Source organism: Phalacrocorax carbo, chromosome 6 (genome assembly GCF_963921805.1).
Source record: "Phalacrocorax carbo chromosome 6, bPhaCar2.1, whole genome shotgun sequence".
Lineage (NCBI taxonomy): Eukaryota > Metazoa > Chordata > Aves > Suliformes > Phalacrocoracidae > Phalacrocorax > Phalacrocorax carbo.
In genome coordinates, this window is record NC_087518.1 from 56,130,215 (window position 1) to 56,157,915 (window position 27,701).

General features: G+C 41.0%; 2 protein-coding genes across 3 annotated transcripts in view; both read right to left on the reverse strand.

Annotated features, from left to right (window-relative positions):
* Positions 1-8,656, reverse strand: part of ZNHIT6 (zinc finger HIT-type containing 6) — a 34,853-nt gene extending 26,197 nt beyond the window's left edge. The window contains exons 1-5 of the mRNA XM_064455445.1: positions 8,512-8,656; positions 7,136-7,201; positions 6,939-7,045; positions 6,768-6,853; positions 5,341-5,444 (exon numbers count right to left, since the gene is read on the reverse strand). Coding sequence (XP_064311515.1) covers positions 5,341-5,444; positions 6,768-6,853; positions 6,939-7,045; positions 7,136-7,201; positions 8,512-8,585 — 437 coding nt within the window. The 5' untranslated portion in view covers positions 8,586-8,656. The remainder of the gene's footprint in view (positions 1-5,340; positions 5,445-6,767; positions 6,854-6,938; positions 7,046-7,135; positions 7,202-8,511) is intronic.
* Positions 8,657-9,838: 1,182 nt separating this feature from the next.
* The window catches only part of COL24A1 (collagen type XXIV alpha 1 chain), a 149,964-nt gene continuing 132,101 nt past the window's right edge, over positions 9,839-27,701 (reverse strand). Inside the window, exons 50-60 of one of the 2 annotated variants that reach the window (XM_064455448.1) lie at positions 26,800-26,853; positions 26,443-26,505; positions 25,161-25,214; positions 23,535-23,570; positions 17,913-17,948; positions 17,791-17,817; positions 16,706-16,771; positions 15,799-15,967; positions 14,304-14,413; positions 13,078-13,191; positions 9,839-11,311 (exon numbers count right to left, since the gene is read on the reverse strand). In XM_064455448.1, the coding sequence (XP_064311518.1) occupies positions 11,165-11,311; positions 13,078-13,191; positions 14,304-14,413; positions 15,799-15,967; positions 16,706-16,771; positions 17,791-17,817; positions 17,913-17,948; positions 23,535-23,570; positions 25,161-25,214; positions 26,443-26,505; positions 26,800-26,853 (876 nt within the window). In that variant the 3' untranslated portion in view covers positions 9,839-11,164. Of the gene's footprint in view, positions 11,312-12,975; positions 13,192-14,303; positions 14,414-15,798; positions 15,968-16,705; positions 16,772-17,790; positions 17,818-17,912; positions 17,949-23,534; positions 23,571-25,160; positions 25,215-26,442; positions 26,506-26,799; positions 26,854-27,701 lie in introns of both variants that reach the window. The other variant, XM_064455447.1, reaches the window with a different exon arrangement.

Genomic DNA, 27,701 nt, shown 5'->3' on the forward strand with positions numbered 1-27,701 from the left:
AACTCCATGGTAAATTCTCAAGATCAGCAACACTTCAAACAATTGAATTTAATTATCCCTACCTAGCTAAGGATTAGAGCTGACATTTTACGACTTTCAGGCGTAGCTCAAGGTAGCTTCTGTAACACAAACTCTCTCTTTACTGACGCTAATCCCCAAACTCCACACTATAGTCCTCAGGAACACATGTAAGGGGAGTTAAACAGAATAGGAGAGTCAATCACCAATGATGCTGAAAAGGCAGAGGTCCTCAACACTTTCTTCACCTCTGTCTTTACCAGCAGCGTCAGGTCCCAGGCTTTGGGAACGAAATTGCTGATTGATCCAAACACCGACCCACCATCAGTGAAGGAAGAGTTAGTACATGAATTATTATAGGAGCTTGACCCCTACAAATCAATGGGCCCTGATGCCATCCACCCGAGGGTGTTGAGAGAGCTGGCTGACATCATCGCAAGGCCACTCTTCATAATCTTTGAGAAGTCGTGGAGAACGGGGGATGCCCCAGAGGGCTGAAGACAAATGTTACCCCTATCTACAAGAAAGGTTTGAGGGAGGATCCGGGTAACTATAGGCCCATCAGCCTCACTTCAATCCCTGGGAAAGTTACGGAATGAATCCTCCTGGGGGCCATCACAAGTCAAATTAAGCACGTGATTGGGAAAAGCTAACATGGCTTCACTAAGGGCAGATCGTGCTTGACAAACCTGGTGGCCTTCTATGACACAGTGACTTGCCTGGTTGACATGGGGTGGGCAGCGGACATTGTCTACCTGGACTTCTCCAAGGCCTTTGATACGGTCCCCCACAGTCTCCTCCTGGAGAAATTGATGCGTTATGGCCCAGACAAGTGGTCTGTGCAGCAGATGGGGAACTGGCTGACAGGCCGCACCCAAAGGGTGGTGATAAATAGCTCCTTTTCCAAGCAGCGATCTGTCACTAGTGGAGTCCCCCAGGGATCAATATTGGGCCCAATGTTATTCAGCATCTTTATAAGTGATCTGGATAACAGTATCAAGCATAGCCTGATGAATTTTGCAGATGACACCAAATTGAGTGGGGAAGTAGACGCTCCAGAAGGGAGAGCTGCTCTGCAGGAAGATCTGGATAGGCTGGAAGAGTGGGCCAACAAGAACCTTATGAAGTTCAACAAGGACAAGTGTAAGGTCATGCACCTGGGAAAACATAATCCAGGAGTGCAGCACAGACTGGGATCCACCTGGCTGGAGAGCAGCTCTGTGGAAAGGGACCTGGGGGTCCTGGTGGACACGAAGCTCAACACGAGTGAACAGTGTGCTGCTGCGGCCAAGAAGGCCAACAGGATGCTGGGTTGCATCAAAAAGGGCATCGCCAGCAGAGAGAAAGAAGTCATTATCCCACTCTACTCAGCACTTGTCAGGCCACACCTGGAGCACTGTGTGCAGTTCTGGTCCCCGCTGTACAAAAAGGATGTGGACAGGCTGGAAGGGGTCCAGAGAAGGGCCACCAAGATGATCATAGGCCTGGGAAGCTGCCACATGAGGATAGGCTGGGAGGGCTGGGTTTATTCAGCCTTGAGAAAAGAAGGCTCAGAGGGGATCTCATCACCGTGTACCAGTACTTAAGGGGTAGCTACAAAGATGGAGACTCCCTTTTTACAAGGAGTCCCATGGAGAGGACAAGGGGGAACAGACACAAGTTGCTCATGAGGAGATTCCAATTGGACACCAGAGGAAAATTTTTCACAGTGAGGACAGTCACCATTGGAATAATCTCCCCAGGGAAGGGGTTGACTCGGCCACATTGGACACCTTCAAGAGTCGCCTGGACAGGGTGCTGGGCCATCTTGTCTAGACTGCGCTCTTCCTAGAGAGGTTGTACTAGATGATCCCTGAGGTCCCTTCCAACCTGTGATTCTGTGATATATTTTGTTCTCAGAATTAAACCAAAGGAGAGAAATAATGGAAAAGGTTCCTCCTTCTTCCACATATATCATCTGATCAAATGCTCCCAAGCTGCAGGCATGCCTTCCACCAGGGAAGGAGACTTACAGCCCACTGGCCCCTCTTGGCAGGGAGGAGAGGGGCAAGAAGAATTTTGTCTGGGGGGTGCTGCAAATGGAGCAGGGAGGAAGCTGGTGGAGATGCTGATGAAGCGTAAGTAGCAAGGAGGGCTGGAGCAGGGAAACACAGCCTGCAGAGCTGGGGGAGCTGCACTGCCCCATTTCAGCTTCCCATGGCTGTCATCATCGCCCACCAGGGAACCAGGAGTCATGGAGTTGCAAGCTCCTTCCCCTTTTCCCGTTTGCCCTGCTGGTGGGAGCTCCCCAGTTGCTGCCTGGAGCTCCCCAGTTGCTGCCCAGCCCTCGTTCCAACCCGGTCATGTCCTCCACCCCTTTCCCAAAGGCTCCCTATCCCAACAGGCCACCCGAACTCCACAGCGGCATGTCTCCACAAGGGGAACTATCACCTCTGTTGGAAAATAAGGGCACCATAGGAAAGGCAGGGTGAAGCAGCACGTTAAAAATAATTTGTGAATAAGGTGTCCTAAACCATCTCTAAGTCAGATGTCCCATGAGTTCATAAACTGGACACAGACTCTGCTTTCTAATGACCCTCCGCTATCTAGCTGTTCAATATTACATGTTAGTCTGATCCATGTGTTGCCCAGCATTGGTATGTATGCTTTCACAACAACGAATTTAGCAAATAAACTAATGGAAACCAGGAAATTAAGAGCCTGGTTAACACATCCAAACAACCACTGATCTTTCCTCCAGAGCTGGCAGGGGCAGGGGATGACACAAGAATACATCTTGTATTTCTTTCTTTTGTATTACTCCAATTCCTGCCTTGTACGGCCTAACAGCTTGGCTCACATGGCGAGTGTGAAGAGGACATCAGAGAGGACTGTTCTCAGCTTTCTACGCACATATGTAGAGCAGCTTTCAACCTCCACCCTCTGGAGCAAACCCTCTACAAATCTCGACTGACAAACAGCATGAGAAGGGGTTCAGATCTACAGAAGAGTAGATATACCAGACCCTGACTGCTGTCAGGTGTTAAGCTTACATAAAACAACTATTTGCCCAGCTTTACCCCATTTGAACGTAATATTCAACAAAACATCATGGGTGTCATGAAGTCACAGGGGACAGGTGTTAAGGGTGATATCTGTTGGTACGACCAAACCTGAGGTTTGATTCCTCAGGAACACATGTAAGAGGAGTAAGCAAAACATGCCAATTTAAAAAAAACAAACCCTGAAACCAAAACAAAAAGGTTAATTTTTAATCTGCATCACTGAATTCAGGCCATTGCTATGTGAGTGACAGTAGCAGCAAAAAAGAGGAAACACGTCCTTTGTGTAGTATTCACTGAATATATTCCATACCCTGGACAGCATTTACAGGAAAGAGGCAGTTATTTCCTATCCTCTTAAGAACGGAGAACATCACCTTGTTCTTTCCGATGGGATGTGAAAGTCCCAGAAAGGCTAGCATCCCAAAACAACCACCACAAAAAATACGCCAGGACTTTATGATTGACAACAAACAGTAAGGCATCCTCCCAGACAGCCTGTGAAATACTTCCACGCCTATTTGCCAGCAAGTCACCTTCCTTGCCCCATCCTCTTAGTTTTCAAATCTGCTTCTGTTAAACAACATAAAGCACGACATGAGTGAAAGCGTAACTTGCACAAAGCTTCATTTGTTCCCAACACAAGCTACACCTCAGTATGTACCCAAAAAGGCTTTCTACAGAAAAAGAACTGAAAAACATGGCATATGAAGGCAAATTTCTGTCAGCACAGCATTGTACCATGCCCAGGATCTTCCCCATAGTGTCAAACCTCCCTGTATCTGTGCCTTCTCTGCTCTGCTGTCCTTCTCTTAGCTGCCGATTCCAGCATCCCTGGACCTTCTGTGCTTGCTTTGGCTCATAAAGACTACTCCTTACCCTGTACTCCTAAGGGTGTTTATGTTGTTTTAGCCACAACATTGAAGAAATTCCCCAGGAAAGTTAAACTCAGCTCTAAGCCTGAGATACTTCAACAGCATGAGACTAGCACAAGATGCCTGTAAAAGGTAGAGCATGTGGCCAAGGAAAAGAAAGTCACTGCAGAGGCAGACAGCCTCTGCTCACCTGACTAACAGCTGCAAGGTTTGGGGCTCCCCCCTGGTCTGTTCTGACGCGACAGCCTCAGTGATGTATAAATTTGGGATAGAGGGAGGAAAAATGCTCCAGATTTCCTTCCTTTCCATTGATCCACCCTGGGTTTTCTGTAGCAGAAATGGTAAAATATGTACCTTTATAGAATCTACATCTATATAGAATTCCACATCTGTTTTATGCCATGTTTTATGCAAAAACAAAAAACTCTGCTTTTGCTCCAGAACAGAAGAAATAATACAGGCAAGCCTGTGAGCGGTTTTTCGGGTTGGTTATTACTTTGTCAGAGAGAGACACCTGGTGGCTAGTCAGCCCTCAGCCACCGGCACCTCGCCTGGCCAGACACCGCGCTTCACTTCAGTTTGTACGTCTCGGAGAAGAGAGGGGAAAAACACATCCTGAAAGCAGAACTTGCCACCAGAACCACGACCATGCAGAAACAAGCGGAGGAGCCATCAGGGGTAAGTGGCACAGCTGATTACTGTGAGAAGCTCAGAAGGCATTTATATATGCTCCCAGTAGATCGTTGAGCTGAACTCTAGACCTGTTACCTGCCATAATGAAATACTTTGTATTTCAAAGTATTTTCAAAGTAAAAATAAAAAATTACAAACTCTACATATCAGAGAAAACCCACAGAGTGGAAAAAGGGAAGAACATGTAAAGTCTTCTTAGCCTTTTTCCTGAATTCATACCTGCCTGTCTGCACTTGTGTCTTTAAGTTGTGCCGTATCAAGCATCCACATCCTCCAGCATGGCAACTCCTAACACAACTGTATTGGAAGTACCTCTCCAGACTTAAAGTCAGCCTTTCCAGAGAGATGGATTTTTGCAATCATTCTACATCAATCCTCTATGATAAACCGTTAAAGAAGGCTTTTCTTTTTCCAGCAACAAAAGTAAATGTTAATTAAAAGATGGCAAAACACAACAGCGCTGATTCTTCCTCCTGTTACTCAATGTTGGTATTTTTGAAAACAAAGCATGAATTGCATAAGCTGTTACACTGAGCTCAAAGAGCCTAAACAAATGAAAACCTGCAGCATGAAACATTAAGTCTGGATACCTTTTGTAAAAAAAATTGTGCATCTAAGATTTTAAAAGCAAGCACACCAGTATGAATTCAGATTCTCATCATTATGTGTTCAGTGAAAACAAAATATTGCTGACTAACCAACTGAAGACTCACATGAAATTGAAGGTTGTTGAATTTTCTCTTCTTTTTGTAAATCCAACGGGCAATGTTTTCAGGTCAATATTACACCTTCGAGCTTTGTTTCTCAAGCAGTATAACTAGCAAAAAATAAAACCAAATTTTTAAACAAATCTGTATAATTTATTCAAAACCTGGAAGTTAAACAATAAAGGAGTAATGCTGACAGGACTTATGGGAAAACTGTAGGAAAAGGCACATTTAATGAGGTACTTTCTTTGACTTTTCAAAAAACATCATGAATGAAGAAGTTAGTAAAGTAAGCCTAGAAACTACCTGAAGCATTTTCAGATGAAGTTTTTCCATGGTTAAAAAAACGTTATGCCAATGACCTCTTTACAGTAAAGTTTCTTAACATATCGTGAAAGCCACTGACAGCCGTATGGGTGTAATACCACCCAAGGAGCTGTTTTTTGGCCTACAACCCCACTAGTAAAAGGGATGCACAAGCACCACCTCAGCCACTCTAACAAATTCCAATTTGAAGGTAGCACTAAGGATATCATCCCATAAACATGCCTAGTACCACATCCTAAAAACTGCCAGCTGTGTAGCATCTCACCATCTTCAGCACATGTTTTCAAGACATCATGGTGATAAGTACGCACATGGAGTATGACTTCTCCCTGAGAGAAAGCCAGACTCTTCTGAACTTATTTTGTCATCAACATGAGTTCTCTCTGAGTTTAGTGCTGTATTTAAAGATATCTTTGCAAGGCTGGAAAACAACACGGCCCTGCTGCCTTTCTGTGACACATCAATAAATCAAAGTATTTTGGAGTAGGTTTTTTTTTTCCTGTTCCCCCCTCTCCACCCTTCTTGATCTTGGTCTTCACAGTTTATCATCATAGGACTTTCAGGAAATGCTATACATTTCTGTGATCTCATTAATGCTTTACTGGAATTGGAGGAGTTTCAACAAAAATCCACTCTCACCCTTAAAAGGCTGGGTTTTACTTCATCGTAGCTTAGATTTAATCTGTGCAAACTCTAGTTGCCTTCATTTGGTATATGGGGAAGCGTGTAATAATGTTGAGGCAATTAATAAATCCGTGGTTTACCTGGGAATTTTGTACTTAAAAACTCAAAAAAGTTGTGGTGGAAGGAAACATTCAGGCTTTCTTAACACACATCTACCATCAAACAGGAAGAGTGGTCATGCGCCAGTTTTAAGAACGTACGCTGTTAGCAATTTATTCTACTGAACAATTGGACATAGCCATCAATACTGTTATTACATAAACCTAGAGACTTCTTTTGCCCTGTAGCTCTAAAATTCAGGGTCATTCCTACCTTCATAAGAGAGGTATCAGCTCTGAAATCTGGATTAGGACTGCCTCAGCAGGAATTCAAAGGTAGTCAGCCCTGTTTCCAACATACCCAGTTGCTAATTTAAAACTTACAAGTTTTTTTGTTGCTGGACTATGCACAGTAGGATATCGAGCAGCAGCATCAGCTGTCCTTCCTACATCTTCCAGGAAACGATAATCTGAAGGTAAAAAAAGAACAAGGAAAAACATAGCGCTAACCTAATAAAACCAATGAATTTTAAAAAACATAAGAAATATTCTTACCGCTCAAAAGGTTCAAGTCAGTAAAATTATCTACAGAGACAAACGCTGTTTTATCCCTGACTCCATTACAGCTCAGCACAAGCTTATGCTTTTTTACACACAGTAGACTGAAATGACAAAAGGAACAACATTAACGTGCCCTGTTTAGCATGAGTGGGGAAAAAAAACCAAAACAATTTAATTCAGATAACAGATACCTGCACGAATATTTCATGCACCGTGGACATCTGTACTTAGCTTCCTCTTCACTACATGTTTCGCATCTGAAAGAGGTAAAAAGTATTCTTAATGAAGCAGTATCTTTGTGCCTGACTGGCCTGGGAAGGTGCCTGCTCAACAACCGGGCACTATGGCATCAACCGGCGTTTTCAGGAAAAGTTAGCTGAACCTTGACAGAAAAAAGAAAATATAGACACGCTGGACTAGGTAAGGTGACAGACAAAATAACACAAGCTGTGGGGAATATCTCCAAAGCCATAGAGGGAGTCTTACCTATACTAAAACACATCGTAGATGTTTGAAAGAGAAAAAAAACACCACGCTAACAGCAGAGATACACGCATAGCAAGGCTGTATCGTTTATGCTTTGTGGCCTGGTTGTATCAGTGCTGTTCTCCATTTATATCACCTGTAACGTGCATCGTGCCATACTGGCTCATAATGCTCCCAGTTTTAGGCAGACAGAAAATATATGTTGAGGATTCACATTAAAACCTGAACGCTGCATCCCATTTTTCCAATGAAACAGAAAAACCATGACAATAGAGCCAGCAAAACTTCTGGCTGTTAGTAGTGCAAACCCCAAAGTCAGGGAACCTCTCAGGCACAACGTGGAAGCTTAAGGAACATAGGTGAGTAATATAATTTAAAACAAATTCCACTATAAACATTATCTTCCGCTTTTTAACTAGACTGTTACAACAGATGTAATTCCCATTCTTAAAAAGTTATCAATACAGTAACTGAAACGATCGCCGCTTTTCATTTAACTCCGACAAATGGGGAAGGGAAATAACCCTCCCCTCACATCAGTGAGGTTTTCAAGGGTGGCACAAACCCACCACTTCCAGCTAGCAGAGGTAAAACGCTAGCCTCAAAATACGGCTCCTCCTCTCCCCACGGCGCGCCCGCCGCTCGCTGACAGCGGAAGCATTAAGGACGGGAAATTACGCTGAACAAGGATTCCTTTTTTATTTTAATACCTCCACGGTGCCCCATGCGCTCATATGAAAGGAAACTGCCCCGCGTAGGGCCCGCGGCGGAGAGGGCTGCTCCTCTCCGAACACGCAGAGGAGATGGGTGAGGCGCGGGGGCAGCAGGGCTGCGGGGCAGCAGCCCGCCATACCGGGCACCTGCCCGCCCCGGCGCCCCCCGCGGGTGGGGGACGAGCCCGGACCCCGGCGGAGGCTCCCCTCCGGGGCAGGCCCGCGGCGGCCCTTGCGTGAGGAGAGGCCGGCGCAGCCTCTCCCTTGGGCGGCCCCGAGTTTCCGCGCAGCCGGAGGGAGGCGCCTCCCTCTGCAGAAGACCCGATGGGGCTCCCGGGCGCGGTCCCGCGCCCTGCCCTCACCCCTACCTCTGCAGGGACATCTTCCGCCCGCCCGCCGAGGGCTCCCGCCGAGGGCTCCCGGGGCCCTCCCGCTCCGCCATGGCTGCGCGGCACCGCCTCCCCACGCGGGGCCCGACGGGGCCTGGCCGGGGCGGCCGCGGCCTTTCCTGGGCGACAGCGCCGCCTGGCGGCCCTCAGATAGCGGCGACCTTCGGGTGGCGGCGGCGCCGGCCCGCCCCGGAGCAGGGGAGGCGGGCCCCGCTCCCGCCCGCCTCAGGCGGGCCCCGGCCCGCTCCCTGCAGCGCTGAGCGTCCTGGAGCCGGCAGGGTTTAGCTCTGCTGCTCAAGGCTCCGCTTCCCGGGTGCTTGCTTGTGGTTTTTTAACCATAGAAAACATCAATAAAAGGAAAAGGGATAAAAGGATCCTGACAAAACCTCGTGTAAGCTAAGCAAGCTCAGGGCTTGTTCTAAAAGTAAGGGTAAAAAAAGTAGGTGACTGGCTCAGAAACAATAAAAAAATTATCTGCAGAATACAGTTACTTGTTAACATTATGGGACAAAATTGTACAAGATCGCCTGCAAATGCCTTCAGGAGCTCCAGGAAAGATGCCTGGATACAAGAGGCTTTCCAAAAGGCAGGCGGCAGCGTATACAAGTCACAGAGGATGCTTTCAGCCAACCTCCAGCTCCGGCGATGCGGTGCGTGATTACCTGTCAGCATCCTGCTGCACGAGTCCATCGCGCTGTCTGCACGGGATGTGCGTTTTTTGCCTCAACTACAGAAATGCAGATATTTACGTCTCAGCAGCCTTACAATACTTCAAGCTATTAGTTTTTAAAATACATAATTTCTGAGACACGCTAATATAAACCATAAATAAAGGCAAGAGAGAATTTCCAAAAATAGGGCAATGAGACTAATAAAAATCTACATGAAGCAGAACATTTTCTAAAAGATTACTTTCTTAGAAAAAAAAAAATCAATTTGTCAGAACATCAGTTCCACAGCCAAACTCAGAGCAAATGACAAGCGATGCTGTCAGACTGTAACGATCTTGAAAATGCAAAAAGTGAGACACTTTCTCTAAGCTTCATCATCCCTCTGTAGTCTTGCTTTGTCCTTAGTTTTATCAGATTTTCTCTCAGGGAACAAAATGGATGCTTCTATATGAAGTGTAAAATGGGATGTACACATACGATACCCTGTAAAAATAAACACGGTCCCTCTGGCAGTATTCCATGGCAGGAAGCGTGTGCATTTCCCCTTGGTAAAGGAAGCATTGCCACCTAACAAGTATCCTTCTAGACGATTTTTCATTGTTACTAAGAATGAACTGTACAATATGAAACAATAGTAAAAGACAGACAGCTTGGAAGCCTATTTTATTATACTCTGGTAAGTACCGTTTCCTGTGGATCAAGACAGTTAAACTCAAGTTGTTTGAACACTCCCCTTCTCCCCAGTGTAGTCTGGTGTCATCTTGCCATGTACTACTGAGCAGACTTTGGACCAATAACAGACAGAGACATATCGTTATAAAGAGTGCTTTTCCTAATGGTAAAATTGTTCTTTTTTAATAAAGACAGACGGCTGAACATTTTAGGCTTAATTAAAAAAAACAAACTGAAATGACCTAATAATGCAAAAAAATTATTGAATTTCTAGGTTGGTGAAATGCTGATTATAATTTAGCAGCAGCCATTCAGAAGACATGCTGTAGTAGATTTTTTTTTTGAGAAGTTACAAAATATATACACAATATATCATCTTAAGATGCCTTTGGCATTCAAAAAGTTAACTGAAATACAGAATCTAAAACTCAAAACTACGGTAAGCAGCTCTTCTACAACAATTTATACAATGGGTGTAATGCTAACTGCTCTGACTATATGCATCATATACAATGTGCGGTCTCATATACCATTTCCACAACGGTACACAAAAATATTTTAAACAAGAAATCCACATAAATAATGTTTTCTTTGTAGTGAAGTATGTGACCAACGATTTAAAACAAGTACCTTTACAACAGAAACATATCCTGATGTAACCAGCACATACAGTCTGAAAGATAAAAAGGGACTCAAATCATCTCTGATAAGGCCACAAGCACCTTGTGTTAGGAAGAGCACCAAGGCAACACGGACAGAAAACACAAAAGAGGTAGCGTGCCATCTGTTAAGATGTATGTGTCCACAAAGGACTACAATAAAACAACGTTTAAGAAAAAAAGACATATTGTACTGTGGCATAATTCACTTTTCATATATAAGCTATTGCACATTGAGGAGCATTAGCCAGTATTGCTCCTTAGTATTGTATGTCTCCAGCTTTCCTCGGGATGGTTTTTTTTGCAGTGCTGTTGAAGAGATTGCTAGGAACACTTGAGGTCCTGAAAAATTCCATGCTCAGATGCTCAGCTCCAGGAAATTATGCAAGGAAGCACCAATCAATTTTTTTCAAAATCCTCTATGAAAATTGTTGCCGTCTTTCCTTTCTTTCCTTGTTCAATGCCATTTCTCCTTAGGAGGAAGTCTTTTTCTTCTTGAGGTTCTTCAACCAATACTGTATAAAACGATTCTTCAGTTTCCTAGCAATTTTGCCTGCAACGGATCATTACTTTTGCATCCAATCAATGCAGCAATTCCATGTTGATGCAAAAAAATCCAGGACAGAAACCTTAAAGGAAGCACACCGAACCACTTTCTATGAAGTGCTGCTGTCCTGGTTTGAGATGAGGAAGTGCGTCAACTTGAACAACTGGAAGCTGATTAGTGTCCTGAGTGTGAAAAAAGAACTGTGTCTTATGCCAGCTGCCATCTTCAATCTGCAACACACAGAAGCAGAATATTACATTTGTATCAAAGATGACCTCCAAAACGCAAATGGGAAGAGTGCTTAAAGAGTGAGAGGAGGAGGAGAGGTGTACAGATACATTTCTTGTCCCGGCAGTTCCTAAAGAAACTGTGTAATTTAACAAATGCCATTTCTCCCGTGCAATACCATGGGCACTCCTGGCACAACTGGAACAACGCCAGCCTGGAATCCGGCCGGACCTGATGCAGACACAGAGTGGCACGGCTCGGAGCCGAGCGCCTGTCGCTTTGCAAGCAGTCCTGGGCTCGTACAGACTCTTAGATCGCTTGCTAAATTCACCTCCAAATCTGAACGGTAGGTCTCAGATTGTGAATTTTACAGGCACTTGAACAACTTTGTCCTTGAAGAACAGTCATGGGGAATGAGAGCCTTTTTGCCATGAACTTTGTATTGTTTATTGTAATCCTTTAAAAATCTCAGTAAAAAATTGATACCTCATATAATTATAAAATAACATTATAACATCGTCTGAGGCTGGAAGTGCCTCGATGTTTGCTAACACTCCATTCTTAAAAACCATCAAGTGCAGTGGACACCACTGACAAGTGAAATCCCTGCAGAGAGGGAAATGTGTGTTTCTGCAGCAGATCCGTACAATATACGGTTTCCCACAGAAAGAGTGACAGACCTTGTGGAATCTCACAGAACAATGGCACTGTCCAATAGCCATCACTGTATGCCTTAATTTTTCTCAGGGATTAAAACAGTCCCAGACAGACTGGGAGGTGGAGAGAAGGGGCTTCAATGGCCATACCTTCACTGCATGACACAGGCTAGAGCATCTCATTAGCGTGTTCTAATAAAGGTTGCAAGCATAACAGCTTCAAAGTGCCTCAAGTAAAACCACTTCCAGTCTTGAGATTAAAAACCTCACTTGACACCCCTGTATCGATATGGAGCCATTCTCACGTCTTTCATTATTGTAAATGAAAGTAGAGCTATGAAATACTGAAAGAGTAAAGTGCTTGTCTCCTATATTTCATAGTGTTCTACCAAGACATTTACCAAATGGCTCGCATCGTGGTGAGTGGAGTAATTTAATAAGCATTAGCAAATTAATAAGCTCCTCCTTTTTTTCCTAAATACAAATATGGTTTAATATTTTAGTTAGCAATGAAGTCCATCTCCAGACAGCATTATTTTATTAAATAACCAAACAACTGACTCATAGTCAATGAATTTAAAGATACTTAGTTGTCCAAACAATAATTTCCAGCCTGTTTGAGCCTGAGATTTTGTGTGAGGTAACCTCAACAGAGCTCTTACTGAAACCTGAATTTTCATTTTGAGAGTAACTGTTCCTAAAGTTACCTGGAGGGCCTCTTTTTCTGTCCCGATCTCTCCCCAGCATCTTACTAGAGTCTTCAGATATGTGGCACTCGGTGCGAACAGCAAGTGTAGATACCCTGTATTACTGCAATTGCTTTTATGTTTGGGTAGATGTTGAACTCAGTATCAAAAGGTTGGCATATAGAGACAAATGCAGAACAATGTAAGAAGTAAGCTTTAAGGGATGTGAATCTAAAGGATTCTTATTTATTGGCAGAAAGTTAATAATGTCTAAACAGTGACTCTATTATGGTTTTAATAATGCTAGTGCTAAAAAGTATTTACCATGCATTCATCCATAAGCACCTTCGGTTCAAGTAGCGTATTTGCTTTAAATATTTGACCATTCCATCCTTTGAAGCTAACAGACGTTTTCTGGCCACCTACTTTATTTAATCTCCACATTGGTGTGTTCAGACAGTGAACTGTGATGCTATGGGTTGCTTCTGAGCTCAGTAAATGAAGGAAGTTCATCTGCACTTTTCCAACGCCGAACTCCAGCTAAGTTCCAAGAGAAACACATCGTTAGGACTTACAGCTGGACTGTGCTGAATGGCCACAGCAACGCAAAGTGACACGCATGTACATGTGTGGTGTTCAGGCACGGGAGCACGTATACATGTTTGTACATTGGGATCAATGCCAAAGAGCGCCATTTGTATTTTTCAGGAGAGCTGTTAGCTTCTGTTATAGTGATTATTATAAACAGGACATTTTCAAAGCTTGAATATAAACATTTGCTAATGCTTACAACCTTGTTGAAACACAGCTGGGCAGAAAACATTTTTTAAATAAAGAAACTGAAACAAATTATTTTGTCATTCAACCAAAGATATTATCAGGAGCAGTGTTTTAACTGCAGCTACATCATTCTGCTGTTTAGTCTTCTTAGACCACAGGTTCTGGCAATACCTACAATCCACTAAAATCCAAAATTTCATAAGCATACTTTGATTTTAGACAGAAAATATAGTTACTCATTACTCAACAAGAATTTCTCCAAGACTAGGTCATATTGAGGAGTTTGAGGGGTCTTCTAAATGTAGGAACGCGTGTGGGAACTTTGTGGTATTTCTGATGCTCTTCCATGACTACAGTGTATATGCAAAACTCCACAAATACAAAATTTCTATTCCCAAGGGTTTAAGGACTACATGTAAAGAGGAACATAGACTAATGGTATAAAGGAAACCAGTCTCTGCCTAATGGCACTTAAAAGTAACTAAGTGTTGAAAAGTAGTCATAATTTTCGTCCTTCCCATCGCAATGAGGGATTGCATTTCTCAATGCAGGGCACTCAGCTGCCCTGAGTGATGAGTTACTAATGTAGCTTAGAAGCATTTCAGGCTTATTTTTATGCCTTGTATAGAAAAGTATAAAGCAAAACAAAATAACTCTATCGGCATGGAAGGTAAGTAAATTAACAAAGTGGGAGTTATGCTAACATATATTGTCTCCAGAAAATCTGTAACTTCTGTAACAGAACATAACATGCGTCCTTCTGCAAAGACACACGTTAAAACAATATAACATCTTTTCATGAGTTAAGTAAAACAGCATTCATGTGTTCAGAGTTCCAGCACAGATACAGTCTCTCTGGAAGCAATGCATACCTTTGTCACTGACAGCGGCGTTAAACATGTCTGACCACCTGCAGTGAAGTTGCAGAAAACTTCAATGGCATCAGAAGGACATCCAATATTTGGGTCAATCCAGTATTTTCCTATTAGTATATAATACAAGATGGAAAATAAAACAAAAATAATTGTTACTAAACAATTTGCTAAAATATTCCTACTTTTTGGCAAGTATTAGATATATTATCACCATAGCTTCACTAGGAAATGAATGAAAAGGAACATGAAAGTCTTTTCACTGTTATAATCCTACTAGGAACAGATACTGAGCAAAATTATCATAACCATTCAATTCTGGTCACATATACAATGACTTCTGAATACTGTCATAGTTTCAAAAATGTTTTCTCTTTCTACAGCTAAATAGTGAGAACAAACGGTATTTCCAGTCTGCTCTTTCTGTATTAAAATGTAACTTCTTTATTTGGGGCTGGGCTTTATACAGAGAATATATTCAGTATGTAAATATCAATCTAAATTCTCTTGCTCTCACAGCATCTTGAAGATCCTTTTTTCCCCCACTATCTTTCTCCCATCAGACACTTCTAAATGATGTACCCCAGTGATGGTAATAAGGAGTATTTGCCATTGTGAATCCATGGGATTTGGCCCAGTAAAAGAAACAGGACACACACAAAGTATACCAGAATTTAACTTTCCTTAATTTATGGTTAAATATGGGTGAGCCTGTGCTCTACAATTTATATGGGTGCGTGTAATCCCCTGAAGCGGATGTCTGTGTCGGTGACCTCCGTGGCCCTAAGGGACTGAGGCTGGTTTAGGAGAGCACAATTCTAACAAGGGTTAGGCTCATCTCTACCAGAGTCTTAAAGAATTGATCCGTCATTATATGTGCCACAGAACAGGGATATCCCTGTAACCTCTAACTTCATTTCCCATTTCCTCCTCAGCTTGTTAAGGCTAATACTTGATAATAGGGATATTTACAGGTATTTGTTACTTTATTAGCCACTCAGAAACTGAATTATGTCACAGTATTGACATTACAGCTTTGAATAATTACTTCTGATCTGAAATATTGATTCAGGATCTTCTGGGATAGAACAACTGTCAATGTACCTGACAGCGGGAGTGCATGGTATACAATTTTCTCGTTAGGAATCTAGAAACTGATCCGCACAAAATTCATTGCAGATTAGCTATAAATACTTGGGAAACTTTTAATCACAAGATTGGATTCGGTGTCAAAATTTCTGGACACTTTTGTTTACTTTATATATATAATCTGTGTCTAATCTGTATGACATTAGATAGCTACATACTTTCAACTTCAAAATTCAGAAATTTTATATTAAATAAGGATAAAATGAAGATAGCTGTGACAGGCACACTGCAACAGAATAAAATAATAAAATCTACACAATAGGATTTTGATGTTGAAAGTAACATTTGGAAGCAACACATTTCAAAGCCTAGCTGTGTTCAAGCTTTAATGAAAGTGGGCACTTACCATCGGCCACTTTACGTTCACAGTTAAGCAAATCCCTGCAGATGCGTGCTGGGTTATCCCGTGTGCCAAGGGGGTTCTTGATACTGTGCAGTAAATTGCTAAGGTAGTGCAGTGTTTTGAATATCTCTGTACTGTGATCTAGGAAAGTTACTTCAGTATTCTGGTATTTCTGCCAAGGGCCATTAGCAAATGCGTTACCACAAAGAAGTATCGCAACAGTGTATGCAGTAAAAGTCAAATGGCCATTGAATAGCCAGACAGAAGCAAAGTATTTATAATGCGTGCAATCAGGCATATAAAACAGGGTGAGAATAACATTCCAATAAACAAATTAGTACGTTTTATTAAAATTATCAGAGCAGTGAAGTTACAGGCAGGTTAAGATCATGCAAATGCATCGTTATGACATGTTGACATACAGGGAAAAAGAAAAAAGAAAAAAATTAATGCATTTTTAAAGTATACTTAGCAGTTTCAGATTTTGAACAGTGAAATCTACTCTTACAGACTTAACCTAGAAAATAGATGCAAATGTATTTGACTTTGCCCATGTAAGGAATTTTCTTGCAATCAGTGGGACCACACACTTGCATGTATGTCGGTATTTTTTGGATCAAGGCCTAAGTGCCATGATCATTATCTGTGGCTGAACAGTCTGCTATGTGTGGTAGTCGATAAATTTCCATTACTGCCAATCATGACAAAAAGATAGAAATGCTGCTGTTTCTCTTAACTTTGTTTCAATTGTATCTTATAAATCCTGGCATGTTTAATTATATTCTACAGTAATTAGTTGCTATCTATGATTCACTTTAAGTCTTTGTAAAGAAGCCCTATTCTGTTCTCAAGAAGTAGAATTATAATAGCATACCCTGTATGACAATGTAAATACATTGAAATATATTACCTCCATCTGCAGTGCAGCATTTGACTCAATCAAAGCTTGAACAGCAGCATTGATGTCCACTTGTTTCTGAAAAAAATATATTTCGGAATATAGAATGATGAACAGGAATATTGTAAAATGCAGGTGGTAAATTCTTTAAGCACTGTAACAACATACACGATAGCTCCATTATTTTGTCATTTGAGACAATAATTAATTGTAAAAACTTACTTTTAAAATAGGATCCTCCCATTTCCAAAGAATGCAAGCATGCATACAGAAAAAGCATATTTGATTTTTATTAGCAACCCCATACCCAATTTAACGATCATACTCCTGGAACCTGGAAAAAAAAATACTATAATAGTTGTTACAGACTAACATCCCAACTTATTCCTCCTGGCCATTTAATAGATATACTTAAGAAAACCAATCCAGGTAAGTGTGAAAAGGCTTTACAGAGAAGCACACAAAGAATATCTCAATCAGCCATCAGCAGCTGACAGATCAAAGTAGTCTTCATGATGTGTGAACAACAACCAAGACTGACAAACTAGCCTCCAAAGGAGGAAGCCTGTTTCTTGCGCATCTTCATTCTCTGCACTTTGTGTGACATATATACCAAACCCAGACAACAGGTTTGTTTATTTTTTGAGAATTAAGTCACTCACACAAACATCTAGTTCTTGCAATTTGTTCTTGGATTACATATATCATTACAGCTTTAAGACACCTCAGATACTGAGCCTGTCCTAACTGGCACAATCCCTTAACAAACTAAATCTGTGTGTGTATATATATAGGGAGAACATCTGGGCCAGAAAACAGCAGATAAACCTTTTAGAGTGTGACGGAGCTAATCCACGTCAAAAGTATGAGCATGTCCACGAGCGTTGCCTGTTGAGGGCTCAACAACATGACAGAACAGAACTGATAGTGTTAGATGGAAGCTTCAAAAATACGTTACTGTAGTGATGGAAGCTATAGAAAAATTAATTTGCAGTTTATGTGCAGTGATGGAACCATCAATGCATTTCAAGAGGATCCTGCTAGCTTCACTTTCAAAAAAGGACTGTACTGTAGGTTAGGGTTGTTATAGAACTTACTCTTGGTCCTGGTGGTCCAGGAGGGCCCTGGAAAATGGAAGAAACCAGATATTAGGTGCTTCACGTGTTTATATAATGCAATCACAACAGAAAAATATAGGCATGGTTTTTTATGCACTTACAGGTGGCCCTGGCTGGCCCTGAGGTCCCTGAGGGCCCTAGAAGAAATGGAGATAAACCACAACAGTTATAGATGAACCTCTCAGCATTTATATTTATGCATTTTTTTTAAAATCACAAAATGTCACAACGCGTACAATAAAGATGATGTGATACTGTTTTTGGTAAAGGTGTACGTTATTAATTACTGAAGTACCATATTCTGTTAACATGTGAATATTCCTGTTAGAATTGCTGGGTCATCTGGTTACTTTTTTTAACCAATTACTTTTGATATTAAAGGAACATTAGAAGACATACAAAGTACTAATACATAATGTCCTATACATCGTGGCAGCATTATATGCATGTTGCCAATACATGTACTACAAGGGATGAGTGATCATAAAAGCATTATAAATAATGTTATGGGTAGTTGTAAAAGACCGACTCATGTGCTTTACTCCATGAGTATCTCCTAGGCATTTATTAGCTCCATTTATTAGCAGTGTCAGTTTTTCAGCTAGAACACACTGTGTTCATTGTTAAATAGTGATTTTGCAGGCTTTCTTCATACTCAAGAAGTTATGCCCTTATCTCATCATAAGTGGCATCATTTTAGTATTTAGGACAATGCAGTGGAGAGGAGAAGGAACAGCTGCTTTTCCCTAGCTTATAGTACTTACAATGCACATAGTCTTAGATTTAAGTTTTAGGCTTGCCTTAGGGTCAGTCATTGACCCTCTCAAAAACAATCTGAATTATCCTTCTTTTGAGCAACTATTCACATTAAGATGGAATGATTATGAATATTTATTAATATACAGTGATACTTGTTTTTGTCAGATTCTCTTCATCAATCACTATACACTCAAAGCCTCTAGGAGCTGCTGTAACATAAACAACAGCAAGAACAATGACAAGGAAAAGAATAGGTGGCAGTGCCTTAACACCAGCAAAAGAGAAGGAGGAATGAAAGGCATAGGCCAGACTTGCACCACGTATTAGTAAAACCTTTTAACATAACTGAGCTAATTTAAGCAAAACACTCCTTAGCCAGTGCTGCTTGTACCAATTATTTGAGCACAATAAGCTGTTCCAGAAAAAGCCCTCTTACACCAGTATGGTCACGCTAGTACTAAGTCTCTGCCAAAAGAGAAATAGTCTTATCTGATGTGGTCATGCTGACAAATATTGCGAAACTGGCGTAGTCAAAGAGGTATTAAGTTGTAAATCACTTAATATAGTAGTAAGAAGTATTCGTGCTGTAAGATTTCATAGCAAGATCTGCGTGAGTGTCACTGAATACTACAGCTGCTGAACTAGGGCTGTGCTTCAAGGTGCCACCAGCAAGGGCAGCTGGAAATGGTTAAAGAAAGGCCAGATTCAATCTTACATTGATTCATGTATATTTAAAAAAAAAGGTTCCTAAAGCAGATAGGAGTGATTTAGTACCTAAGTCACTGAGGCTCCAAATTTGCCAATTTTTAGGAGAATACCAGTTGCATTTCATACTATCTCTAGACATATTCGTTAAGGCAGAGCACATGGTAGCTACTGGGGAGTGCATCTGTCAGGGGTTACACAATGACCTCCAGAGCTGCACAGGCTAAGTGTGCCTGCACATCACCTGCTCTGGCCATGTCAGAGGGGCTCAGGTGCTGGATCGTGAAGGGTGCGAAAAGTCAGGGCCATCACGTAATTCCTAGCACCAGATCTACACCAACAAGGCTACATTGAGGGACAGCAAATGACTTTTGAGACTGAGACCCGTGTTTTACAAATGTTCTTTGGAGAATTAGAATTGAAGCAATTTCTGGGTGTTCAGGGAGATGGTCTTCTGATACTTAACTAAGAAGACTTCAATGGTACAAGCTGTAAATATTGTCAACTTTTCAACTGATGCATCCTGACCTATTTACATTTCATCCACTTGTACTTCTAGAAGGGACTCCAAGCCATCTTTTAAGTAAATATTTACTGATATTTTGTAAAGAAATTAATTATTGATGTCAGAAAATGGAAATCAAAGAATAAGTCATTTCAGCGGATACAATAGTATAGCAAACCCTGTGGGTGGGTTCTGTGGCAAGCTTCCCTTCACTCTTCTGAGTGTGATTATTGCCCAGCTCAAAATTTTCTTTGAAATCCTATTACTATATTAAATAGGCATCAAATATTATTGTTGCTATTCATTATTACAAAACTGATGAGACATGAGTCTGCAGAGGTGATATTCACTATTTTGGGGTGGTCCCTCAGCTGTTGCAGATCAGCTGGGTTTCACAGAGCTACACTGTTGTATGCCAGCTGAGAAGGCTGACCTCCGCATTTCATTAATCAGATCAGCAACTCAGGTGCTGTTAGACTGCTGCAAGATCCCATGTGAATATATTACTGAGCTATATGATCATGCTTGGTGAAGTATGTTTATTATAAAATGAAAGAGAAAGTGTGAAAAAGAAACTCGAGGAATGAATATGACAGTGTAAGGATGTACTTGTTTATCTTGGGTCAGGACTTGATTATGCAAATACCAAGCCAAGGCAAGGCACAGAGCCTTCAACAGTTTGTCTCTAAGGAATCACTGCTCTCTGATGAATAGATGTCCTTGTTCTGGGTACTGAGATTTAGACATTCCAGTGGATTTTTCAGATGACTGAGTGCTTCGGTTAATATTCTACGCTCTTGGCATGTGTCACAATTTTAAGACTCCAAAAGTCTTGGGACGAGAACAGTTCAAATTTATAGTGGTTTCTGAGATAGAGATTTAAAAAAATAAAAAACTGCACTGTTACAATGAATTTAAGGTATTTTGCAAAAGAGGAATGTGATTTGTCTTGATTCACTGTCACCTTGCCAATCAAACCCATGTGAAAAACCCTAAATATTGAATGCTATTTGTTAAATATAGTTAACTACTTTTGGGGATATTATATTTCTTAAATTCATTAAGACTTCACAGGGCTATATCAATTACCTTCACAAGCCTTTAAAACATAACAAGACTGCACAGAGCATGTTGAAAATCCCGTAGAGATGTTACAAATGTTCTTTCTTTCTGTTGTAGAGCAGCAACATAAGGTTAAATTGCACTTCTCATGGATTAAGTTAATTGCTAACTGTTTTACTGGAATGTACAGGATTACCTTTACAAATCTACTTACTTTACCCTTTGATCACATTCAAATTTAAGTAAGAAAAGTATAATTCCAGTTCATAACAACAAAAACAGAGAATAGAACAGTTAGTTTTAGTGTGCTCTTTAATTCTTTAATCACCCATTTTGATTGCTAGTACAGAAGTTCAAAGGCCAAAACTCCAATCTTTTTCTAATACTGTAAGGCCTTGATTTTACATGCAATGATACGTATGCTTAACTTTGAAAACATGAGCAATCCCAAGGACTTCCGTATTTTCCATGACTCTTGAAATTTTCCAAGAAACAGAAAGTATTTTTAACAAAAGTGATTAATGCTAAGCTTTCCCTAACCACTTCTGTCATTTTGATGTTATGTCACCGTATTTCAGAATGGGTAAAGCCTGATAACATCATAGTCTGATACACCATACAGTGTAGCTGCCATTCATGACTAGAAATCTAAGATAAAAGATAATAGAAAATTACAGATTATGCCTTATCGTATCATATCACATCTTTTTTTCACCTTGAGGACAGTCAGGCACTGGAACACATTGCTCAGAGAGATTAATTATCCAGCCTCCATCCCTGGAATTTTTCAAGACCTGGCTCAATAAAGCCCTGAGCAACTTGATCTGATCTCAGAGCTGACCCTTTTTTAAACAGGAGTTTAGTCTAGAAACATCTTGAGATCCGTTACACTCTGGATTATCCTATGACCCTATATTACAATTAATTATGTGACATGTCATGAAATAAAAAAAAATATTAAGAAAATGAAAACACTTCTGGAAATGTCATAACTCAAACAATATTCCAAAATGTATTCCATGCTTTTATAAACATTTCAATCAGTGATATGAATATTTTGAATTGAAAAATAATTTTCATTAAAATATTTCAACAAACTTGTTTCTGACTCTTTCATTTTTTCTCCAGATACAGCCTACGGGACCTGACCTTCGGTTCACCACTGGCTCAACAACAAGATATGATTTTAGATTCCATGTTTTTCAGGGGATAAAAGGATGTTACTTTCTAGTAATGAATACTGTATCCCTGACAGAATAAAAATGGTAACTACAACTTGGACTGCTACAAAAAAGTTAAAATTTTTGTGATTCTAGGAAGAATGCCAATATCAATTTTAAAGGTATAAATTCAAGCTGGGAATACACAGTTGGATGAAAAAAATTTTTTCTCCTTTGTTTCTGAAAACAGTTGGAAATAAATCCTTTTATTGGCTACATAATATAAACTAATGCCACTGGGTATGAGTTAAAATTAAACATTCTTCTGAAGACAGTCTCAGGAGGTGAATTCATCTTGATAAATTCAAGAACTTATTTAGGAAATAACTTCTTAAACAGCAGCACCAATAATGGAAACCAGTGTTTCTTGTTACTGTTGTGGATGGTTTTTATTATTTTTTAAGTGTCAGCATTTTTAGCTCTATATTGTCACAGCAATTCTTATGAACAAACAGGAGAAAAAGACAGTTAAGATGGTTAATAGCAGCACAAATTAAGAACCTAGTTTCCTTTTACTGAGATACAAACGGCCTCAGGAGGATTAGAATCAAAGAGGAAAGTTCCCCAAGACGTGTACAACAAGCTTAGTTCCAAGCCTTAATTCTTTAAGCAATTTTTTATATTTCTGATTTATTTTTCAAAACTTTTATAAGGCAGTTAGGTTGGAATTGCACAGAGGTGGCTGCTAAAAGCAAACTGTAATAAGACAAGAGAAACTACATTATTTTAAGTGAGGTGGGATCAAAGGCAGGGTAAGAGCAACGGGAACAAGATTGCATTGGCCAGTTACTGGAAAAGGAACCTGTCATTATAAGCCTGTCATATAAAGTAATGTCATATGTATCACTATTCATATTTGCTGTCAATATGGTAAATTGACACTGGCTTTTCACATAGCCATTATTAACTGGAGACTTTACTAGCTCTAACACTTTTTAAAAAATAAAATCCAACATTTATTAATGTAAAAAACCCAATGTAATAGTCTTACTGAAAAATGAGAGAGCAAATTGATAACCTATCACTGCTGCCTAGCACTACTACAGCTGGCGTATGTTGCATGGACACCCATCCTCAGCTCTAGGCTTCACCTGAACTTCTCCGTCTCTAGGTAAGATGATATAGATGTATGAACATGTGTATTCATGCTGTGCTGTGCTGTGAGGCACTGGAGCACTGACAACTATGTGACAAAGGATTTTTCTTTTAGATCTGAACTAGGACACATTTGAAGTATGTGACTGCTAAATGACATGGGGCTGTACTGCCCAACAGCATGTGCTCGCTGGGTAGATCTACATAAGTCAACATGAATAAGAAAAGGTCAGATTTTTGACTCATGCTACCAGCTTTCTTGGCCAGCGCTCTCCAGGAGCACAACATTCAGAGCATGCAAGAGTACATTCAGAGTAACACAGGAATACTTTTTACACAGCCAAAAAAATGAAAGCATGGAAGTTGTTTCATCTTACCATTTCACCCCTTATGCCCTTTTCACCTCTCGGTCCCTGTAAGAAAGAGAAGCTGTTAATCCAGCATGCTTTCTATCTGCCAAGACTGAAATAAGCAAATTAATATCCACAAAAGTTATACTGCTCACATGAAAAGTCCAGTCTCATTGCAGAAGTATTTACAACTCTGGGGCTTTAATTTTTCTGTACTATTAGAAGAATAAGTTACTTGAAAACATCTTGTAATTCCTTATGTGGAAAACTGATTGCTTTCTTCAGATTGTAAATATGTTTTTTCTCAGTAATTTTAACTCTCAGTGTTCTCCCTACTGTACTCCCTACAATTTGATCCACAGTAATAGGTCAGTGCTTCACCATCTTAAGATTTGAGAACAAAACTCGGTACTCTCCATCACTAAAGATATCCATTGGTTACATATCTGCTTTTATTACCCCATTAGTTCTCTTCTTACAGTCAGATTAGACACCATTTTTCTGTCTCTCTGGCACTTTAGCTAGTTTTGCAACTAAACTGTGTTTCTGAAGGCAGTAACAATCTTACAGTTCGCCTCTGGAAGAATTTTGCATCTTGATGACAGCATTTCATAACACATAGAAGTGATCTTCAGCTGTAATGCTTTCTTAATGCTAATGGCAAACTATTACATTCAATATGAAGTCTATTAAAAGCCTTCACGTATATGCAACTGTGAAGTCTTCCTCCTGAGTGGGATTGAAAAGAATGCAGCAAGACTTGAAAGTGCTGTCTTTTTCCTAACAGGTGGAAAGAATAACCTAATTATAGAAGAAGCATTTCCCTTCTCCTTTCTTTTTCCCTTGTAAATATTTGTATTCACTACTCTTATTGTATATTCCTGTTACTTTAATGATTATTTTTTCAATTTTTAGACATTCTCATTCACTCTAAAGTCTTGTGTTTAGACAGAGGAACCTGGGTGGTACAAAGAGCTTCTAAAACTACCTTACATGGCTGGGTAGTCTGCAGATATGAGCCAGAGGCTGCCCTTGCAGAGCATCGCTCTATCTCTGGCACTGGGAGTGCAACAAGGGATGGAACAGGGATAGAAGCAGAGTTCCCCCCACTGCAGGGAAACCGGGAAGCATTGAAGGTCATCAGAAAGGCCAAGATGATGTTTGAGTTGTAACAGGGACCTCACCAGCACATGGAACACCCCAACAAGGCCTTGTGGGCACTCCCAGCATGTCCAGAGGGACACTCTGGGCAGTTTAGCCCAATCAACACAAAAAATAAACTACATTGAAACTAAGTGTGGGCACTCTCTAGATATGTCTCCAACCTAAGGCTGACAAAGAACATCCAGGTGGTAGTAACTATGAGTTGTTTTATACCTTGACTCATCTGCTGCCCCTGTAGACATGCCCTCTGTACACTGTACCTAGAAGGCTATTGAAATTACTCTTTTATCACTGTTTTTTGTCTATTTTTTTTTCTTGTTTGTATCACAGATGCTGGTGTCACATATCACCCGTGTGGTATAATATGAAGTTGGTCCTGCTAGCTGCTGTTTGCAAACGGAAAAGTGAGAAGGTTGCCAGTTGCAGTCAGATTACTAAAAATAAGGTTAGTGAAATAATCAAATAATGCAAAGGAGAAGGGAAACTTACAGGCCTGCCAGTTGGGCCTGTTAGGCCTTCTTGACCAACAGGGCCAATATATCCCTGTAAACAAGTAAAGAATTTATTAGTCCACCATGATTTCAAAATTAAGAAAATCCTCATGACATGTCCTGGTTTAATGTTGCTCAGCACACAGCCCTAGCAAATATCCAAAAGACCATGGTCATATTCTCTTTCTGAATTTTGAGTGCACCCTGCTACAAAATCAGCAAGGTAATTATTTTAGTAATTAATAATAGTTATGCTTGAAAGCCCCCACACATTCTTTTTTGAGAAAGTTGATGCAGTAAACCCAGTGGAAACTTAAGTACTCTGATTACCAAAGGCCACATATTTATTTAGCTACAATCAAGTATATCTTGAGCTGTATTAATGCCCACAAGTACTCTTGTAAGGCTGCCACTAAGTACTGCTAAAATGTTACTTTCCTGTTCCATTTCACTTAGAGCAAACTGCTCACTTCCAATGTTTATCTTGTATAGGAATGTTTAGAAAAAGACAGCAGCTATTATATCAGGCCCTTAGAGCTGCGGCTCTGCATCTAGTTAACTGGACTAACTCAGTTCTGTGATGGCAACGGCAGGAGTAAAAGAAGGACAATTTGTAGTAAGGCCTTTCATGCTGCAACCTTTCCCCCTTTTTCACTTGATGCTGTAAGCTGGATGCACACTCCCCAATATTACAAAATACTAAAGATGCTTCCACATTTTTGGCGAGTAGCAAAGTAGATTGTCATGAAGAAGATGCCATGAAGAATGACCTAATGCAAGTTAGTAACTTTACAGATAAAAAGAAAATATTTATTAAAAAAAAGACTACCTATTGATTGATAATGCCTGAGCACCACTCTGTCTTACTGCAGGTGAAGTTTGACCCTTTTCTGTTTTGCTGTAGGACAGAGTTATACAACCAGCTTTGCTGCCAATAAGAAGAAAGAGAATGTTCAACCCCAACAGACAAAGATATGACAGCAATAGGATACTTGTGTAGATAAAATTATACTAGGAGAGCCACACTTTGTCAGCAGAGCTTGCTTTTTTACTTCAAGAGTAAAAAAAGCCCAGCTCTGCTTATGTATCTGTACCCATGTTGCAACCAGAGCAGTGTCACAGTACAGGCAAAGGGCTTCTAGCGGAGTCACAGTCTCAGAGAGAAAGGTTTGGCTAAAGGGTTCCACCTTGTTAATAAAAAAAAGATGATTCCCTAAATTTAAAACATGTGCCACTTGCAAGCCATCCTGACAATCTCTTTCATGGAGTGAAACACTTACAACTTGGCCTGTTGGACCTTTCGGGCCCAGAATTCCAACTAAGCCAATGTCCCCTGCAGGGCCCTGAAAACACAAAGGAACAGTTTAGTCAAATGTGAACATTATCTATCCACTTGTTTCAATCTCTTTTAATCAGTGGAAATAAGATCATTTCTAAGAGAGTAACAGTGAAAATACCAAGTGCATTGACCCAGAACATTCATCTTTGGACATGCAGTACACAGTTCTACCTACAATGTTCCAACAGTTCAGATACATTTTGAACAAGTTATTGTTAAAGCTGATTAATTCTATGCTTTCCTAATGCTCTCACTCTGTAAATGGCTTAAGATCTAATAGAAAAGAATGAGGACATACTTTTGGACCTGGGAATCCTTGAAAACCCATCAAACCTTGATCTCCATCTTCTCCCTGTAATAGCAGCAGGCATCTTTATTATCATTTCACATTGGTAATGCTTGGACTACTGTCCCGAGGGATCTGGACAGGCTGGATCGATAGGTCAAGGCCAATTGTTTGAGGTTTAACAAAGCCAAGTGCTGGGTCCTGCATTTGGGTCACACCAACCCCAGGCAATGCTACAGGCTTGGGGAGGAGCGGCTGGAGAGCTGCCCGGTGGAGAAGAACTCATGGGTGTTGGCTGGCGGCTGGCTCAGCATGAGCCGGCAGTGTGCCCAGGTGGCCAAGAAGGCCAACAGCTTGTATCAGGAACAGTGTGGCCAGCAGGAGTAGGGAAGTGATGGTGCCCCTGTACTTGGCACTGGTGAGGTCACACCTTGAATATTGTGTTCAGATTTGGGCCCCTCACTACAAGGATGACTACAAGGATGGAGGTGCTGGAGTGTGTCCAGAGAAGGGCAACGAAGCTGGTGAAGGGTCTGGAGCACAAGTCCTGTGAGGAGCGGCTGAGGGAGCTGGGGGTGTTTAGTCTGGAGAAGAGGAGGCTGAGGGGAGACCTTATCGCTCTCTGCAACTACCTGAAAGGAGGCTGTAGTGAGGTGGGTATCAGTCTCGGTCTCTCCTCCCAGGTAACAAGAGAGAAGATGAGAGGAAATGGCCTCAAGTTGTGTCAGGGAGGTTTTAGATTAGATATTAGGAAAAATTTCTTTCCTAATATGAAGGGCTGTCAAGTATTGGAACAGGCTGCCCAGAGAGGTGGTTGAGTCCCTGGAGGTATTTAAGACGTGTAGCTGTGGTGCTCAGGGACATGGTTTAGTGGTGGGCTTGGCAGTGCTGGGTTAATGGTTGGACTTGATGAT